The sequence below is a fragment of the Salvia miltiorrhiza genome, chromosome 4 (assembly GCF_028751815.1).
Source record: "Salvia miltiorrhiza cultivar Shanhuang (shh) chromosome 4, IMPLAD_Smil_shh, whole genome shotgun sequence".
NCBI classification, from domain to species: Eukaryota; Viridiplantae; Streptophyta; class Magnoliopsida; order Lamiales; family Lamiaceae; genus Salvia; species Salvia miltiorrhiza.
Window position 1 is genome coordinate 7727484 of NC_080390.1, and position 20273 is coordinate 7747756.

General features: G+C 38.1%; 2 protein-coding genes across 3 annotated transcripts; both read left to right on the forward strand.

Moving 5' to 3' along the window:
* The first annotated feature begins 540 nt into the window (after positions 1-540).
* On the forward strand, positions 541-2664 carry LOC131022931 (uncharacterized). The gene is made up of 3 exons (XM_057952472.1): positions 541-696; positions 811-1900; positions 2021-2664. The coding sequence occupies exons 1-3, from the start codon at positions 541-543 to the stop codon at positions 2662-2664; spliced, it is 1890 nt and encodes a 629-aa protein (XP_057808455.1).
* A 10954-nt stretch (positions 2665-13618) lies between these two features.
* LOC131022546 (transcription factor EMB1444-like) lies at positions 13619-19997 on the forward strand. 2 transcript variants are annotated; one of them, XM_057952054.1, is made up of 11 exons: positions 13619-13946; positions 14561-15134; positions 15878-16084; positions 16360-16453; positions 16802-16843; positions 17002-17061; positions 17323-18453; positions 18547-18648; positions 18832-18978; positions 19105-19233; positions 19687-19997. In XM_057952054.1, the coding sequence occupies exons 2-11, from the start codon at positions 15037-15039 to the stop codon at positions 19771-19773; spliced, it is 2097 nt and encodes a 698-aa protein (XP_057808037.1). In that variant the 5' UTR covers positions 13619-13946; positions 14561-15036; the 3' UTR covers positions 19774-19997. The 2 variants fall into 2 exon arrangements, with proteins under 2 accessions (XP_057808037.1, XP_057808038.1); XM_057952055.1 differs by lacking the exons at positions 13619-13946; positions 14561-15134 and having other exon boundaries at positions 16033-16266.
* Positions 19998-20273: the final 276 nt, after the last annotated feature.

Here is a 20273-nt window from a genome sequence, read left to right on the forward strand (position 1 = left end):
ATGAGGACTTTAGAAAAGAGGCCAACAACCCCGGTTTGACGGGAACATGGGAAGAAAGTCGTGCTGTCGAGTCAACACCTTTGCGGACGACACATCCCACCTTGTTGCAGGTTAACTCTGGTCTGTCGTTAGCTGGATCACACCAACCAGGGCAAGGCCTTATCAATGTTACTATGCCAGAGCAATTGCTATCTTTATTCAACTATACTTGTCTAAAGCAAATGTTGGGAATTCCGTATGATCCGACCAACCCGGGATTTGCACAGATACCAGGTCTACAGTCATCAGGGGCAGGAAATCCAAGGGTTACATTGCAGCCTACAGGGGAAAAGGGCAACATGACCAGATCTGTCCATGCAGAGCGATTCAGGCAAACGGGACCTTTGTTCCCAAGAGACATGGACAATATTGAAGAAGGATATGATACTTCTAGTGGCACTTTCTCTCCCATGGACAGGAAGACCTAGGAGACAGCTCTGGAATCCAGAGCTACTAAAAGCAAAAGTCCAACGTATGCAGAAGCACATTCAGGAGTTAGAAATGGCGATGAAAGGTAAAGGGCAACAAAACAACATTGGTGAGGATATGAATCAAAGAGGCAAGAATAAGACGGACATCCCCAGAAAGAGGCGTCTCGCCTATGTTGAATCCCGACCAGAGGCTGAAGAACAGACAGTCAGAGCAGAGGAAGAATGGGTTCACTCCTCATACCCAGAGCAGAGTCGGACGAACTTTTCTTAGCCTTATTACGAGAATCACCTACGAAACAAGAAACCAGCCAGGGATAGAGCTCACCTTCCCCAAATACAGGCCAGCCCATTCTCAGAGGAGATCCTAGCTGACATTCTGCCTAATCATTATAAGCCGATCAACATGGAGTATGACGGGTCTGAGGACCCAGAGGTGCATATGGCAAGATTCGAGACCGTGGTAATGCTTCACCAATATTCAGAGGGTATTAAGTGCCGCATTTTCTTTACCACCCTCACGGGCCTAGCTCAACAATGGTTTCGGACACTTGATCTAGGATCTATATATTCATTCGCGGAGTTTCATGATCTCTTCATGTGTCAGTTTGCTAGCTCGAGGAGGATGGCAAAGACGGCCATATCTCTGATGGAAATCAGACAAGAGCCAGGAGAAACACTCAAGGAATATGCATCGCGGTTCACTATGGCTTCTCTGGCTGTCCCCATAGCTGAGTTCCAGATCAAGGGTTATGCTTTTGTTAGAGGGTTAAAACAATGTGCATTCTTCGAGGAATTACAGATACACCCACCTGCTAATTTTGATGAGATAATGGCCAAGTTGCCAGGGTACATTCAGTTGGAAGAAACCAAGGCCGGCCGTAGAGCTGAAAGTGAGCGCAATCGACCAAAGAAAATAAATACCAGAGCAGAGCCAGTAGAGGCCCATACTTACGACAGGTCGCATAGGACCTCCTTTCGAGGATTGCCTTCGAGGTTCTCTCACATGGCCAGAGAAGCCCAAACACCACAACAAATAGTGAACAATGTGAACCAATTCACTGACTTTACGCCTATGAACACTCCTCAAGAAAAAAAATTCAATTTGATCAAAGATGAAGCATGGTTTCGTCCACCACCAGGATTTGAAAGGGGGCAGCCCAAGCCTGGACCCAATAATTTATTATGTCTCTACCACAACGCATATGGACACCCCACGCAATATTGTCACAATCTGAAAAGGCAAATCGAAATCCTTATCAGGCAAGGTCGATTAGATCGATTTGTGAAGCAATCTCCACCAGTTCATCATCAGGACAGAGGAGACAATTTTCTAGAGGGGCAACAACATGGGACTGACAAGGAGTACAGAGCTAACAATGTTCCTCCCAAAGAACGACGAGTGGTGCACATGATTATAGGGGAAGAAAATGGTCCAACGTCAAATAGAGCAAAAAAATAAGCTATCCGAGCTGCCAGAGTTGGCCTATATCCGTCTCACGTAATGACGATACACAACACTCCTAAAGAACCATAAATCTCTTTCGGAATAGCTGACCTAAGGAATATCGTCCATCCGCATAGCGATGCTCTGGTATTCTCAGCAGAGGTGGCAAATTGCATAGTTCACAGGATCTTTGTTGATACGGGCAGCGCAGTCAATATAATTTACAAGGACTGTCTAACAGCCATAGCTCTGAACGCGTCCCTAAAACCAGTAGGCGCACCTCTGTATGGATTTACTGGGGAGGCCATTACTCCGATCGGTTCTATAGAATTTCCCATGATATGGGGGCAAGTGGGAGCCTCTAGAACTCGTATATTACGTTTCTTGGTAGTGGATTTGCCCAAACCAAGTTATAACATCATCGTGGGTCGCCTTGCTCTAGACGCTTTCCAGGCTATGATTTCGATGTATTACCTCAAAATGAAGTTCCCTCTGGAAGAAGGATGCGTGGGAGAGGTCTGTGGAAACCAAATCTTGTCCAAAGAATGTCACGTTCGTAGCCTCACAGCGCAGACTTCACGAAAACGGGCCAGAGCAGAGGAGGGACAAACAGAGACAGTACATGCCAGAGCTGGTTTATCTGCTAGAGCTGTCTCGCCATCAAAAGTTGGTTTCTCTGTCAGAGTTGTTTCTCCTGCCAGAGCTGTGTATCTCTCAGTCATGTGGTTAACTCTGGAGGAAAGAAAATGAGCGAGGAAGTTAATGCAAACTCAGACAAGCAGCCCATGATAGCGACTAATGATCATTTCATGCTAGTGGAGCTCTTTCCTAGAATAGTTGGTTTCACCACGAGAATGGGCACGGACGTGGAGCCCATCATAGAAAAACAGGTTACAGAATGTTTACGACGAAATGCTGATGTCTTTGCCTTCTCCAAGGCAGATTTAAAAGGAATCGATCGAACCCTGGCAGAGTACCGACTAAATGTGGATTCTGCCATAAAACTAGTGATACAAAAGACATGACACTTCGGGCCTGAGAAAGATGCAGCTATTCGAGAACAGATCCAAGCCCTCTTAAAGGCAGGACACATTGTAGAGGTGCAGTATCCGATTTGGTTATCTAACGCCGTAATGGTCGAGAAGAAGGAGAAAACTTGATGCATGTGTGTAGATTACAGAGATCTGAATGCGGCGTGCCCAAAAGATTGTTACCCTCTACCGAGAATCGATCAACTAGTAGACTCTACTGCTGGATGTGAGTTATTGTCTATGATGGATGCCTATCAGGGCTATCACCGGATCAGTAGCACCCGGATTATATCGCGAAAACAACCTTCGCCGTATGCGCTGGAGTATTTGGGTGGGCTAGGATGCCGTTTGGTCTTAAGAACGCGGGAGCTACTTATCAACGTATGATGGATAATATATTCGCTGAACAGATCGGGAAAACCATGTCAGTTTATGTCGATGATATGATGGTCTAGAGCAGAGAAGCCGCCTCCCACCCTCGAGATCTGGATGAAGTCTTTGCGGTGATTCGTCGGAATAAATTAATGTTGAACCCGAGCAAATGCACATTCGGAGTCAAGACAGGAAAGCTCTTAGGATACCAAGTCACACCTCAAGGGATTGAGGTCAACAAACATAAGACGAAGGCCATCATGAACATGACACCCCCACGGAGCGTCAAAGAGGTCCAAACTTTGAATGGAAGAATCACAGCGTTGGGACGTTTCATCTCTCGATCGGCAGACCGAAGCCTTCCATTTTTTAAGGTATTAAGAAAGGGATCCAAATTTACGTGGACACCCGAGTGTCAGAGTGCGTTTGAAAAATTAAAAGCATATTTATCAGAAATGCCAGTGCTGACAAAACCAATGTCAGGGGAGGATCTATATCTATACATAGCGGTAGGCACAGAGTCACTAAGCTCAGTGCTTCTTAGAGAAGAAAGGGGGCAGCAGCAGCCGATTTATTTCTTCAGCAAAATAATACAAGGACCAGAGCTCAATTACTCTGAAGTCGAGAAGGCAACGCTGGCAGTATTGATCACAGCACGGAAACTCTGACCTTATTTTCTCGCCCACAGAGTGATTGTGCGAACATCTTTACTCTTTAAACAAATCTTGGGACGAGCAGACCTTTCGGGGAGAATGGTCAAGTGGGTAGTTGAGCTAAGTGAATATGAGGTGGATTTTGAGCCCCGGACAGCCATCAAAGCACAGGCCTTAGCTGACTCTCTTCAAGAAACCACCAGAGCAGAGAAAAAGTTGCCCTAGGTGGCACACGTAGATGGCTCGGTGACAAAGGAAGGATGCGGAGTAGGAATTCATATATCCTCTCCTTCACGGGATGACCTACAGTTCACCATCAAGTATGAACAACGTTTGTCTAATAACGAGGCAGAGTATGAGGCAGTGGTCAGAGCCCTGCTTTTCTTAGAAGAGCTAGGGGCTGAACATGTAATTATAAAGTCTGATTCACAATTGGTGGTACAGCCATTATTAGGCGAATATGACACAAGGGAGGACAGAATGGTTGCTTACCATGGCAGAGCCAGAGAACTTATGTCGAAATTCCATAAATGCCAGCTGGAACAAATCCCCAGAGCACAGAATAACAGAGCTGACTTGCTTGCTCGGATGGCCAGTGCAGTAGAGCAGGGCTGGAGCGATAAAGTAACACTTTTGTACGAACCATGTCAGAGCGAAAAATCACAGATGCTCACTCTGGAGACACGAGAGGATTGGCGAACACCCATTATTCATTTTCTCAAGACAGGGGAGCAGCTTAATAAAGAGATCTCCCAATGCTGCTTATACCAACGATATTGCCTACTCAACAATCAACTCTACAAGAGGTCTTTCACTCATCCATTGCTAAAGTGTCTTTCGCCAGAGGAAGCGCAACAGGCTCAGGAGGAAATACACCAGGGTTGCTGTAGGAATCACGCCGGATATAGAGATCTTATGAGAAAAATTGTCAGAGCTGGATTTTATTGGCCAGAAATGGGAGAGCAAGCAAAGGATTACGTCAAAAGGTGCTCAACTTGCCAAAAATTCGCGCCAAAGATCAATGTTCCGGGTGAGTGTTGGGATTGGGTCGAAAAACGCAGCGGAAATAATTGTTTTCGAAATTATAAATGAAATAACTATTATTTCATTCCAACGACATTAACGACTTCACGTTAACATGATGAGAGAGCGAGAAAAGAATCTCATACCTTTTCGCACTCCGGTTGATGTCGGGATTAGAAGCAATCGGTTGCTCGCAGGGATCCAAGCGTATCCCCTCCATCAAGTCCACACTTTAGCGACCGTGTCAAGCGATTAGTTCTTCGCTAGCAAAACTAAGCACTCTTGTGTTCTAGAGAAATCAGAGAGAGAGACGGAGCAGAGAGAGTGTCAGGAAAAACAACGCAGAAGGCATTTTTTAACTCTTGCAGAAACGATCCCAATTAACGCAATAATTAACTCGCTTAATTATGGAATTAATATCTTTATGCGGTTACGTCTGCTGGACAGCCGCCTCTTTTCTTCTTCTCCAATCCAGAGAATATCCGGATATCTTATATCCGGATACAGTTATATATATCCATATATATATAAATCTGATTTTGTTGGATTTAAAATTAATCTAATTAACTTTATCTCTAATTAAAATTAATCCTATTAATTTAATATAGACTCAGACTTGTTAATCCGATTATATTCAACAAAACTAATTTAATTGAATATCTAAATTAACTCATTAATTTAGAACAAGTCTCAATATAATTAATCAAATTAATTAATTGGATTTAACTATTAAATCGATTTAATCTGACACGTTCTACTAAATTGTGTGTGACCCTCTTAGGTTCACGACTAGCACTAGTAACAGGCTTGTAACACATTACAACTTAATTAATTTATCCGATAAATTAATTCACTTGAAATTAACTATTTAATTTCAAGAACCTATAAACCATGGGAACATCTAGCAAGTAGCATGGCCATCTAGCACTATGTGAAATAGCGAGTAAACCTATTTTGATTATGAATCGTCATACACGTACGGTCCTTCTATCATCTAATTTTCCAATTGGATATTGAGTATGGAATTAAATTGAAAACTCAAAATAATCCAATAATCATATTTTAAATTGAATTCAATAACATAATTCATTATGCCCTGGCCACGGTCTTCAAGTTATGAACAATGAAAACTATAGGAAATTCTCTTGTCTCACAAGTAATAGATTCTTTATTGACCACTCATTAATCTCCATATAAGTTCATATTTCATCCAACATAAAATCTTTAGTGATTGACTAGCAATCAGAAAATATATCAAAATGAAATAGAACTAATACAAGATTATGGGTGGACCATCAATAGATTCTTTATTTGGTGGACCATCTATTGATTGACTAGCCATCAATAGATTCTTTATTGACCACTCATTAATCTCCATATAAGTTCATATTTCATCCAACATAAAATCTTTAGTGATTGACTAGCAATCAGAAAATATATCAAAATGAAATAGAACTAATACAAGATTACTATGGTGTCTCAAGTCAAAGGACTAATCGTATACTATCATAATATAGTAATTCTTATTTCGATAAAACAAATTTCATATAAGAATTTCTATCGGGTCAGTTCGGTGTACTTGTTCTCCAACAAGCACCCACATATATACACTTACATCAACTACGTTAATGTTGATGAAACGCAACATTCTCATCTTATGAGTATGTATCATATGTGCGAGCTGTTTCCAACAATTCAATACCCTTTTCTTGAATAGTTATTTCACTCGGAACTATTTTAAGACCAAAGCTTTAAAGACATATTTCATAATCACCATCATATGCGTGATCATATCTTATAACTCTTTATGGTCCAAGGACTTCATCTAAATCGCATAAGTTATTAAAAACAAATACATTAGATAAGTAAATGCCTTTATTAATATAAATTCCAATGAGATTAATAAAAATGACCAATCTAATTGGTGCGCCGGGTGTAACTCTTTCAACACTGCTTATACCAAACGATATTGCCTACTCAACAATCAACTCTACAAGAGGTCTTTCACTCATCCATTGCTAAAGTGTCTTTCGCCAGAGGAAGCGCAACAGGCTCTGGAGAAAATACACCAGGGCTACTGTGGGAATCATGCCGGATATAGAGATCTCATGAGAAAAATTGTCAGAGCTGGATTTTATTGGCCAGAAATGGGAGAGCAAGCAAAGGATTACGTCAAAAGGTGCTCAACTTGCTAAAAATTCGCGCCAAAGATCAATGTATCGAGTGAGACTATGGGAGTAATGTATGCCGCATGTCCCTTTGACAAGTGGGGAATAAACATAGTGGAAAAGCTATCGGTCGCACCCGGAGGTAAATGTTTCCTCATTGTGGCCGTAGACTATTTCTCCAAATGGGCAGAGGCAGAGGCCGTAGCCAAGGTAGATGATTGCGCCGTACAAAAATTCATATGGAGAAATATTTGCTGTCGATATGGGTCTCCCCGCATCCTCGTCTCTAACAATGGCCTACAATTCACCAGTAGGAGCACGGAAGAATTCTGCCGACAGTTGGATATTATTCAGCGGTTCGTCTCGGTAGCACATCCACAAGCCAATGGCCAAGTAGAGCTAGCCAACCGCATTATCTGTGATGGATTAAAAAAGAAACTAGAAAGGAGCAAAGAAAGATGGGTGGAAGAGCTTGACGGAGTCCTATGGGACTGCAGAACAAATCCCATAACAGCTACATGAGAGGCACCTTTCACGCTAGTCTATGGTTTCAACGTTGTTATACTAGTTGAAGTCCAATTAGCATCACACCGAATACTCCATTACGATCCCATACAAAATGATGAGCTACGACGACTGGACTTAGATCTCGTCGAGCTAAGCAGAGACATGGCTATTCTCAGAGCTGCCAAATACAAGAGCATCATCAAAGCCGGTTTTGATAGAAAGGTAAAAGTTAGGAAATTCGACAAGGAAGATCTAGTCTTGAAAAGGGCAGACGCATTGCAGAGCATTGGTAAATTCCAGGCCACATGGGAAGGGCCTTTTATCGTGACCGAAGTGCTAGGAGGAGGGGCATATCGCTTGTCAGATAGCGAAGGGAGACCACTCACGCGCCCTTGGAATATCAACATACTGAAGAAGTTCTACGTCTGAACCATACTCAGAGCAGGATAGACCAAATACTCTTTTTCCCCACTGGGGTTTTAACGATGTTTGGGGCCAAGGTACCAACAATAAAAGGTATTCTTGGTTTTAGGAAACACACGTGTGTTGCCTTTTTATTTTTCGTTACTTCCTACCTCGACATATTAACAATCAGAGCATAGCTAAAGAGCAAAGCTACAGAGCATAGTTACAGAGCACAACTAAGAGCAAAAGCTACAGAGCAAACTGCCATGCCGACACCGGATGGTTGTCAAGGCATCAGAGCATAGCTAAGAGCAAAGCTACAGAGCATAGCTACAGAGCAAATTGCTAAACCGACACCGGATGGTTGTCGATACATCAGCTAAGAGCAAAGCTACAAGGCATAACTAAGAGCAAAAATTACAAAACACCATTCCAAGGTAAATAACAATTGTCGAGTACAACTTTCACAACAATAACTATCAAAGTTAAAAATACAGAGCATAGCATCAGAGTAGAGTACTAAATATTACACAACAACGTACTAGCTTCTCATAATCGTGCTTGACTTCTAAAGTACGCGCACGATACTGGGGGGATGGGGGACTAGGGGTGGATAACCCTCCCTGTGTTTTTCAAAAACTCAAAGACAACTCTGGTTGTCAGAGCATCAGAGCAATAGCATATACTAACAGAGCAAACAACTAGAGCAGAGACAATTCTGGTTGTCAGAGCATCAGAGCAAGAGCATATACTAACAGAGCAAACAGCTAGAGCAGAGACAACTCTGGTTGTCAGAGCATCAGAGCAAGAGCATATACTAACAGAGCAAACAGCTAGAGCAGAGATAACTCTGGTTGTCAGAGCATCAGAGCAAGAGCATATACTAACAGAGCAAACAGCTAGAGCAGAGACAACTCTGGTTGTCAGAGCATCAGAGCAAGAGCATATACTAACAGAGCAAACAGCTAGAGTAGAGACAACTCTGGCTGTCAGAGCATCAGAGCAAGAGCATACGTTAACAGAGCGAACAACTAAAGAAAAGACGGCTCTGGTTGTCAGAGCCAGAGCCAGAGTGAGAGGAAACGCTAAAACACAGAGCAGAAAATTATGTATACACAACTGGTTGCCAGAACATAAGAAACAGAGCAGAATGTTATACAGAACACTCAGAGTACACATCACAAATGATCAAAACAAGGGACATTCATAGCCCGAAAACAGCAACAGAATCGTACTTGACTCCTAAAGTACGCGCACGATACCAGGGGGAGTAGCTATTAGCTTCAAGAAAAGAGTCGATGGATGATCAGACTCTGGAAGGTCTCGTCTGACCATACCAAGGGGGGAGTAGCTATTAGCTTCAAGAGTAGAGTCGGCGAATGATCAGACTCTGGAAGGTTTCGTCTGACCATACCAGGGGGGGAGTAGCTAATGAGGGGTGAAATACGCGAGGCCCTAAGATCAAGACACGTGGCCTCACTTGGAAAACCAGAATGAAATACCGGCAAAGGCTAAGACACTTATCGGTATAATGCTTAGCAATACCAGAGCTCGCTTCACTAGAGGCAGCACTGCTGAAGGCCGCCTCACCAGAATAGGGCACGACAGAACTAATTAGGTCCAGAGTCAGAGCTAAGCTATTAGAGTCAGAGCCAGAGCCAAGCTGCCAGATCTAGAGTCAGAGCTAAGCTATTAGAGTCAGAGCCAGAACTAAGTTGTCAGAGACAGGGTCATAGCCAAGTGACCAGAACTAAAGTCAGAACCAGAGCGCGGAGCTACACGCCAGAGACAATTTGCCAGAAGGCGGAGCTACTTAGCAGAGTAGAGCCAAAGAGTAGAAGTCTGCTTCGAGGAAGGAAATCCAGAGCAGGATGATGAGGACAGAATCCAGCTCTGTAGTTAGGGGACAATGACCTGACAAGTTATAGTCTAGTAATAACCCTAATTAGTCTAATGGCGAGCACGCGAAATAGATGACCAAACGAATTTACTACTTTACCCCGACTGTAATACCTATAAATACCTACGATGATGAAAAAAAACACACGCTCTCTCTTTTATTGCTTTGAGAATCCTTCTCTTTCTTTTCCTCTCTAGAAATTCTCTGAAAGATCGGTGAATCATGGGAACACAGGTAGACGATACTGAATCTCCACCGTAGATCCGATAGGTTTCAATTATAGATTTATCACTATCACTGTTAAATTATTAATTATTACTCTATTAATTGTTCTAATGTAATTCTATAAAATGTACCGATTAGTGGAGTGTCTCTATTCTCTAAACGAACTTTTGAGGGATATTTTTGAGTAATAACTGCACCCTGTTCATTAATGTTTTTATATATTTATATAAGGGTTAATATCATGAAAATTCCTGACGTATATCCGTTTTATTAAAAATATCCTGAAACTTTCAAAATGTTCTCTAAACCCTCAAACTATTAGATTTTTAACAAATATATCTGCATCTATTTTTGTTCAAATGTAATGGCAAAAACAACGTCGTTTCGTATCATATCATTTAAAAAATATACTCTGAAATTTAAAATTCACTTTTATCGTGTTTGAAATTGACGCTAATAACCTAGAATTAGGAATAAACACGATAGAAGAATAACTTATATTGTATTAGCGTGAATTTCAAACACGATAGAAGTGAATTTTAAATTCCATAGCGGATTTTTTAAAAATGATATGATACGAAACAAAGTCGTTTCTGTCATGTCATTTTAAAAAAATAGAATAAAAATTACATTGTGGCATCCGACGAGCCACATCACGTTTCTGGTGACCGGAAAATAGATACGGGATATATTTGATAAAACCCCGATAGTTTGAGGATTTAGAGAACATTTCGAAAGTTTCAGGGTATTTTTGATAAAGCGGGTATAGTTCAGGGGTTTTAATGATATTTACCCTTTATATAAAATTGATACTATTTTTTTTATATCATAACATAATAAAAAAAAATAATTTTAAATGGATATATTTGAGCTAGATATTTTTTAAAAATGATAATAATAAAAATTGATATTATAAAAAGGTTAAGAAAAAGCAAAAAATGAAAGAAAAAAAAATTGAAAATAGATTTATCCAAAAAAGATGAGAGATATATTTTTTTTAAAATTTATTGTTAAATAAATATAACTTTTACATTTAAATCAAATATTTACATACTATCAAATTAAAGCTTTTATCATGATTTTTAATTTAATATGTATACTAAATATTTTATAATTAGTTGAACTTCACAATTTTAGAAAGAAAAAAAAAGAGAAGAAGATAAAGAGAAAAAGTAAAATATAATTTATAAATAAATCTTCAATTTTATTATAACTAAAAGATTACTTCCTCTGTGTCATAATAAGTGTTATATTTCCCTTTTTGAGTTGTCCCACAATAAGTGTGATTTTTCTAAAATAAGAAAGAGGGTTCCACTATTTTTTTACCTTTTTATCTTTTAATTATCTCCGCTTTAATTTATTCCTCTCACAAAATAAACATGTGCTTCATCACTTTCTATTTTTTATTCTTTAATCATATCCACCTAAATTTTCGTGTCAAAATAAATTAGGATACTTGTTGTGAGACGAAGGAGAGTACCATTCAAAAAATTATTTTAAATTTAATTTCAAATTGAAAACTTTGCCCTTTGCCCTTTTAATTTAATCATAAACATGATTTTTTTACATCACTGATAAGTTTTACTGAGTGTTAAATTACTAATCCTACGTATATAATAGCAAAATAAATCTTATCCTACGTGGCATCGTATAATCACTCCATTCTAATTTTCCTCAATTCTCATTCATTCTTATCTATTTATATATTTCTAATCAATTTTCACATTATAGCAAAATAAATCCTATCTTACGTGGCATCTTATAATCACTTCATTCTAATTTTCCTCAATTCTCATTCATTCTTATTTATTTATACATTTCAAATCAATTTTTACATTTAAAAACTATTAAATAATCATATAAATTTATAGATAAATTATATACTATTAAATAATCGTATAAAACTATTAGATAAAGTCTGTACTATTAAATAATTGTATAAAACTATTAGATAAATCCAACATATCCATTTAATTATAAATCCTACATATATTATAGCAAAATAAATCTTATCCTACGTGACATCGTATAATCACTTCATTCTAATTTTCTTCAATTCTCATTCATTCTTATCTATTTATATATTTCTAATCAATTTTTACATTATAGCAAAATAAATCATATCCTATGTGACATCATATAATCACTTCATTCTAATTTTCCTCAATTCTCATTCATTTTTATTTATTTGTACATTTCTACTTAATATTCCCTCCGTCCCCCAAACATCTTCCTAAGAGAGGATGACACGAGTTTTAATAAAAGTTAGTTATGTACTCCCTCCGTCCCGGCTTTTGGTATCCAGTTGAGAACGGCACGGGTTTTAATAAAGTGATTGATGTGTTGTGAGTGGAATAAGGGTCCCACATTTTATGCGAGAGTTAAAATAATTAAAGTGGAGTAAGGGCCCCACCTACTTTTACCAAAAATAAAAATGGGTACTAAAATGTGGGATGGCCAAAAAAGGAAAGTTGGATACTAAAAGCTGGGACGGAGGGAGTATTTGATAAGTTGAGAATGGGTCCCACAAAAAATTGAAAATTATAAGAGTGGTAGTTAGTGAAAGTGGATAACGAGTCCCACAAAAAGTGAAATTGTAAGAATAATAATTAGTGAAATTGTTTCCAAAACTATGTTAGGAAGATGTTTTGGGGACGAACCAAAATAGAAAAAAAAAAGGAAAATATTTGAGTGACGGAGAGAGTAAATATTATCGATATACGATTAATAGCAATTGCGACACATCAATCGCACATCATATCATACTTTAAATTTATATATTTTTTTCTTTTAAAATCTTCAATCCCACATCAACTTTTTATAAACTTCATCAAATGAATATTTATATAAAAATATATTTTTATTATCACAACCTATATTTAATTGGCGAAAGTGATTAAGATTAATATTATTTCAAATATTGTATTACTAATTTAATTTGATCATATCAATTAATTAAAGAAATAATTTATATATAAACTAGTATTTCATATGCTATAATAATAAAAATAACATAAAATACTTATAAATGATGACATAAAATGATTCCCGTCGAAATTCGACGGATTTAATGCTAGTTTTCTATTATAAAGGCATTATTATGACCTGACAACGGTAGTCTGTAATATTTTGTTTTAATTTGTGAAGTATTTGTCTTATACAGTTTAAATATTATTAAATTTAAATAGTAATGTTAATTTTATAGTTACCTTACCTGCTACCTGCTTAGGCGGCCCAGCGCAGGTCAGCCCTCTCAGTTCAATGCATTTTTAATTTTTAAAAGTAATTTCAACGGGGAAGTGGGCCCGGAATCCCACCCCCTCCCGAGGAATCATTAAATCCAACTTTGGAAAGATTTCAAATCCGGAAAACGACAATAAACAATAGAAAAAGGGCCTTCATCCAATCACTAGCAGCCCACTCACTGTCTGGGCCATCAGCCCAATATTTATATTTTTTGAAGTAGACTTATATATAAACACATATTTACAAAGATGTATGCATATTTATATATTACTATTACTATATTTAATATAAACGAAAACTAGCTCTTAAAAGTCTTCCCACCAAAAAAGCAAAAGCCATCGCCTTGTTTCTCCATTAGATTCTCATTCTACTGTATCGTCCCAAAACCGACACCAAAATTCCAGTTCCATAGAGCTTAAATTTCTGTTTAATAATCAGAAATGGAGGTTAACGAGTTTGAACTCTATCACGATTCTGTCATTTGAAGTGCTGTTTCAGCAGTGTAAGTTTCATTATTAATTTTATTGTGCATTGATGGATTAGGATCAGGAAAAAAATTTCATGAATTAAAATTCATGAAATCGCTTTTGAGTTAATTGTTATATTTTCAGTTGATTGTGGTTTGCAGGTTCAGTGCATAAAGTTTTTATTTCTCATCTTTATGTTCTGATTTGAACTGCAAAACGTGTTATGAAGATGAAATTTGCTAATTTAAGTTCTCTTAGCTTTTGTTTGTTGGGAAAGACATGTGGAAAATAGTAGTGTCTATAAGTGGAAATTGATGCATCCAATTTTTACTTAACTTAGCTATATCCGGATCAGTAGTGATGAAAAGGAAAAGGTGCATCTATTAAAGCATAAAGTTACATCATATGAAATGACGAAAATATTTTTAGTTAGTAAGTAATATACTATAATCTAAAGCTGAAGCGCAGTTTTAGGAACTGTCATGGAAATATTTGCCTCAATATGATGTTTATTCCAGGTGATTTGTTTGTCTGGCACATTTTCTGTTGGAATATTATGAAATTACCTGCTTCTGAGAGCTGAGATGACTATGGTTAATAGTTTGAGTGGAATCCTGGCTGATTTCTTGAATTTCATCTTACTTCTCAGGCTCTCAGCTAGTTCCACCTGTAATTGCAGTTCCTGAGTTTTGTGCCAGTTCATAGCTTACAATAAAGCAGCTTTCTTGCTTTTGTATCGGTTACATAATAGCAACCTTTTCGCTACAGAAATTCCTGGTGGTTCGCTTGAGCAGTTTGGAACTTCTTTCTTGCGTTTATTTCTCGATTGATATTTGTCTTGCAAATCAACCAGTTACGAGATCATGGAGATTTCTGGCAGAAAATTCTGTGTTCTTTCTTCCCATTGATTTTCTCCTTCTATAATCCTTGTACCAACCCATAAAAGTTGAAGAAATGTTGGATTTAGTTAAACCAATGGAGCCACCAATGAAACGAAGAGCTGGTCTATGGATTGTACAGGCAGGACGAGGTTCATATCGCGGAAGTTAGTGATTGTTTTGATCTAACTGGTTGGCTGATTTTTGTTGCAACGTATCTTTAATTTTGTTCGTAACATATTAATCCATGGGGAGTAGATTCTTGCGGCCATTCCTCCAAACTCTTTGCTGCAATTCTCCTTGGAATTATGCAGTGTTCTGGAAGCTTAAGCATCAAGATGATATGTAAGTCGACTCTTGACCTGAATTCTCTTATTTCTTCTCTTGAGCCATTCTATATTCAGCATTTTTGTGGTTTCAAGATAATAAAGACAAAGAGCAGGAATTATTATAAACTTTTTCAGAATTGTAAGTTTCTGCATCATCTAAAATGAATTGGCATACTATGAATAGTGATGGCCTGATGAAAAGTTTGAAATTACACTTTCTGGCCTGCTTAGTGCCTTTTCTCTGAGCTTGCCATAATCATGAGTAGTATGTGCAGTGTGGAATTGGCTTGTGCTTTGTTTTCCTTAGAATTGGATCTTCAACTTATTGAGAGTTTTAAATAAATAAAGACAATGGGGAAAACTTTCTCCCATGGTTTTCACCAGTTATCCTCTTAAGTCATTGCTTATTGGGTTCAACTTTTATGTGGGTGCTTGTAGAAGAATATGATCACAACAACTTTGCATCTCAAGATTATCAATTAATATGGCATTAAAAAATATCTAGACTCCAGGTTCCTGTCCTGTTGTTCGTCTTCAACTTTTTTATGGTTAACTTGCATTTTCTTTTACTGCACAGCAGTTGCCTATCTACTGTGAAATGATATTTACTTTTTTACATCAAGTTCCCTTCTCTCTCATGGCATATCTTACTCCAACAACATCATGCCCTTTAAAGTAGAATGCTTAAATATCAGTGCTTGCGTTATGTATTACAGAAACCATATACAAATCTAAAAGCCAAACGACCTTACTTTTCAGGATTTTGGCATGGGAAGATGGCTTTTGTGACATTTCAAAGCCAAGAGATGCCATGGTGAGCCCGGTAGAAGATTTGTACTTCAAAAGCTCAAATATGATTTTGTCATCGTCTCTAACACCAAGTCTGCTTGATGGAACTCCTGGCGACCATCTAGTTGGATATGCAGTTGCTGAAATGTCGCGTTCTTCTCATGTAGTGGGGAAAGGGTAACTTAAATGATCTCTCTTCTTGCGTACAATTTATAATATTTATATTATATATTTATTACATTAACTTACTACTCTTACTCCTATGGGATGTGCATCATCATTTTGTTCTTTCCTCATCATGTTTGAGGTGTCATGAATGACCTATGTTCAGCAAAGAAAAGTGGCTCTGCACGTAAATGGTTGCTTTTTCGTTCATCGAATACAACCTCTAAAATCTAGATAGAGATCCTATTATATGTGATAAACTGTACTCATATTCTACAATCAAACAGGGTGGTCGGGGAAGCAGCTTTCAAGGGAAATGCTCGCTGGATATATGCAGACAGCATACAAACTGATGTTTTGAATTCCATTTTAGTTGCTAAGGTCTATCTCTTGATACAATGTTCGATCTGTTGGTTCTTTTTATTTACTACTCCATCCGTCCACAAAAAATTGCCCTAATAAGGGACGACACGAGTTTTAATAAAAATAGTTATTGTATTGTGAGTGGAGAAAAAGTCCCACTTATAAAGTAGTGTTTATAATGATTATTAATTGTATTGTGAGTGGAGAATAGGGCCCACCATGTGATAGATCATAGATTGTTTCCAAAAATGGAAAGGGACTGATTTTTGTGGACATCCCAAAATGGCAAAAAAGGACTACTTTTTGTGGACGGAGGAAGTATTATTCAAGTTGAAACAGACTCTTATTGCTTTCTTTCTATAACAGTATCCAGATGAATGGCTGCTTCAATTTGCGGCTGGCATAAAGGTTAGCAAATTGATGATTTAGATTATGGTGTTTCATATATTTTCTAAAGTGTTTCTGATACTGCATTTTATGTTTTAACCACTATGTGTTACTTAAGTGAAAAATGGTGGATTAAAACCTTTATAAAATATGATGATGTTTATGCAATGCTCATGCAGACAATATTGCTTCTGCCTGTAATTCCTGATGGAGTTCTACAGCTTGGATCATTGGAAATGGTGTGTATTCTGTCTCACATTATTATTATTTTCTGCCTTCTCCTTCTATAACTGTGGTCTTTTTTCTGTTGCCTTACTTTAAGCAAATAGTCACTAATAAATGGCACTTCTTTCTGTTTGTATTGGGAAATTAGTTTGTTCCTGGGCATCCAATCAGATTTGCTGTCTCTGTTCCTCCCTTTTCCTTTTCTTGTTTTACTTTTTCTTGGGTTTCAATTAGTAATTGTGCCATCTAACTTAATTAGCTATATAATGAATCAGGTGGCTGAAGATGCAGCAGTAGTTGTTTATCTCAAAAATAAGTTTGATACTCATAAAGAAAGTGATGGATATGTCTCCCTAATGTCTACTTTCATGGATTATTTAGAGGAGCCATCAACTGTTACCACAGAAAAAGTAACTGAGGATCAAAATTACATTCATGCTGTAGAAGATCTTTACTCAATTGCAAATCAGATGGTGCCGGTGTTCAAGTTCCAAGATTTATACAACTCATCTGAGAGGCATGTAGAAGATAACCATGAGAATGTGGCCGAAAGAGAAATGAATCAGCAATGGATGGGTATGATTCATGTACCTGAACCATGTCAATTATCATATGCAGATTATGAAGACGAAATCTCGAGATTTATTCATGAAGAAAGACTTAGGGTATCACCTCATTGTTATGAGTTGAATAGGAGGATGTGTGGGGATTTCGTGAATGAATTAATGGATTATAACTTTGAAGAAGGTGGAACTGAACCAACATCTGTAGGTAATGACTTTGACAATGCCATTTGTGAGAGTGGAAGCAACCTTTTCAACTTCCCCGAGGCCTTTGGACTGGGCAAAGCTCTTGGGGAAGTTGTACCGGATAAACCTCACGAACTTATTTATGGAGAATCTATCTTGGGTCAAGATGTTGCTTGCCACTCCATTGGTGACAGGGTGCCTTCTGGCACCGTGGATGTGTCAGGAGTGGAGTCTGTTGGATTTCCTGTGAAACAAGTGGAAGTGGAGCACCTCTCCGAAACTGTTGTTGCTAATACAAGCAACAGTTTTGATGATAATTCATCTGACATGTCCAATATTACCTCAATTAATATGCCATCTCGTGGTTTTTCCAAAGCTCGTGGTCAATCCAAACACAGTGCTTCAGTGAGACTAGATACCACATCTAATTTCTCTGCTTCAGTATCTTCAGTAGAAAGCAAGATTAGTTCACTGTCTGATAAGCAGCAACCAAGAAAGGGACATGATCCCATGAACCAAAGAAAATTATCAAGATTATTAACTACCAGCAAGAAAAGGGCACGCAGTGGTGATAATCAAAGGCCTCGACCACGGGATAGGCAGTTGATTCAAGACCGGATCAAGGAGCTAAGGGAGCTCGTACCAAACAGTGAAAAGGCAAGTGCTGTTTGCATTTGCAATATATCCTCGATACTCCTTTTCTTCCATATTTTCAAATAGCTGCTAACCTATTTCCTATTATAAATGCAGTGTAGCATCGACGGACTCCTGGACAAAACCATAAAGCACATGCTCTTTTTAAGAAATGTGACCAATCGGGCTGATAAGTTGAGGCACCCAATTCTGGAAGAGGTAAGAATCTTGTAAAACCTATGCATGCTGCTCCACAGGATTGAACTTTGAAAGCTTTATGCATTTGGCCATCTGTACTCCCCTTTCTATGAAATTCACGCGCCTTTGGGAAATAATTTTGTCCCTCTCCATAGTGTAGAGGGTTGGCATTTTGAGAAATTTAATGTTCAATTTCTTTTTCAGGAAGTTGATGAAAATACAACAAAACAAGCTGAAGTCAAGTGTAGCCATCAAGATGGGACAAGCTGGGCTGTAGAACTAGGAAGCGAGCAACATTTTTGCCCTATAATTGTGAAAGATCTGGATCATCCTAGACACATGCTTATACAGGTATGCCTGTTAAATGCTTGTGCTCTTCTAGAAGGAAAGAAATGCAACATCATGTTCTGCTTTGATGCTATTGTGATGTATACCATCGAGATTTGACACCTTCCTCATGTCTTGCCCTTTAAACAGATGGTCTGCATTGATCATGATCGCTTTCTAGAGATTGCTGATGTGATTCATCGTCTGAAATTAACCATCCTCAAAGGTGTGATGGAGAAAACCACTGATAATTCATCATGGGCCCACTTCATTGTTGAGGTATTGCTTTCGTACAAACATATAAGTTTCATTGTTGAATAAAATACTTGAATTGCTGATGGACCACAAAAGGATAAAAAAATCCATCAATTTCATGCCAAGAAGAGAACACTATGGTCTCAAAGTAACACATATTTAGTTACAGAATGATTATAGATGATTGGAATACTTGAGCTGTCAAATCCATCCACTTCTCCTTATGCAAACTCTCCAAAACAAACACCAATAAATACGCCCTATCAAGAACCTCGATTTTTGCTGCATTGAAGTTGGTCATGGACAGGTGCAGGTTGCCTTAGTTGTAACATAGAGATCTCCAATTCTTTGCTTGAACATTCTAGTTATGTCATCTTCAAAACAAACTTCATTTCGGGTAGGACGTCAAATATGTTATAGAACAATCATGCATTTCTTATTTGGGTGGTTTAATGAACTGCCGAGTCTCCTTTGCAGACCTCAGGAAGCTTCCATCGGCTGGATATATTTTGGCCGTTGATGCAACTCCAAAAAGATCGAGCGCCTATCTCAACCAGCATCTAAGCTTCGTTGGATTGTCTTGTCTTTGTATATAATGCGAGGTGCGCGGAATCAGTGCAATTTGGTTTGAGCTATAATATAACTGCTTGGAAGGTTTTGGGGAACTAGTTGCATATGTATATTAGCTCAATAGAGATTTGCAGAATTGATTTTTATCTTTGAACTCTCCTCTGTTGATTGATTATTAGTACTGTTTGTTTTAATTTCAAAAAATGAACTTGCATAAATCTTGATCTGGTTCAAAGTCAAATATGGATTATCTAATTTAATTTTTAAACGCTTTGTGTACTACAAAAGCGAGCCAGAAATACGGCACGACTTTTTTCTTTTTTTTTGCTTCACTTTAAAATCAACATCCAATTCGAGAGGCAGGCTTCTCAACAAATCCAAGTATATACACTTGCTTTGTTGGTGTCATTTGTTGGTGTCGGCAACTAAGCAAACTGATCCATCGAGAAAAAATGTCTTTGTCTCCCATAACAAGACATTGGCCTCTTTTTATT

What these genes read in the sequence shown, in the direction of transcription:
- LOC131022931 (XM_057952472.1), top strand. Translation starts at nt 541, where the DNA reads ATGGCGATGAAAGGTAAAGGGCAACAAAACAACATTGGTGAGGATATG. An exon ending in TCAGAGCAGAGGAAGAATGG is followed by an intron (nt 697 to 810) that starts GTTCACTCCTCA and finishes CCCCAAATACAG; the next exon opens with GCCAGCCCATTCTCAGAGGA. An exon ending in GATTATAGGGGAAGAAAATG is followed by an intron (nt 1,901 to 2,020) that starts GTCCAACGTCAA and finishes CTTTCGGAATAG; the next exon opens with CTGACCTAAGGAATATCGTC.
- LOC131022546 (XM_057952054.1), top strand. Translation starts at nt 15,037, where the DNA reads ATGGGGAGTAGATTCTTGCGGCCATTCCTCCAAACTCTTTGCTGCAAT. An exon ending in CTTAAGCATCAAGATGATAT is followed by an intron (nt 15,135 to 15,877) that starts GTAAGTCGACTC and finishes CTTACTTTTCAG; the next exon opens with GATTTTGGCATGGGAAGATG. An exon ending in TCTCATGTAGTGGGGAAAGG is followed by an intron (nt 16,085 to 16,359) that starts GTAACTTAAATG and finishes ACAATCAAACAG; the next exon opens with GGTGGTCGGGGAAGCAGCTT.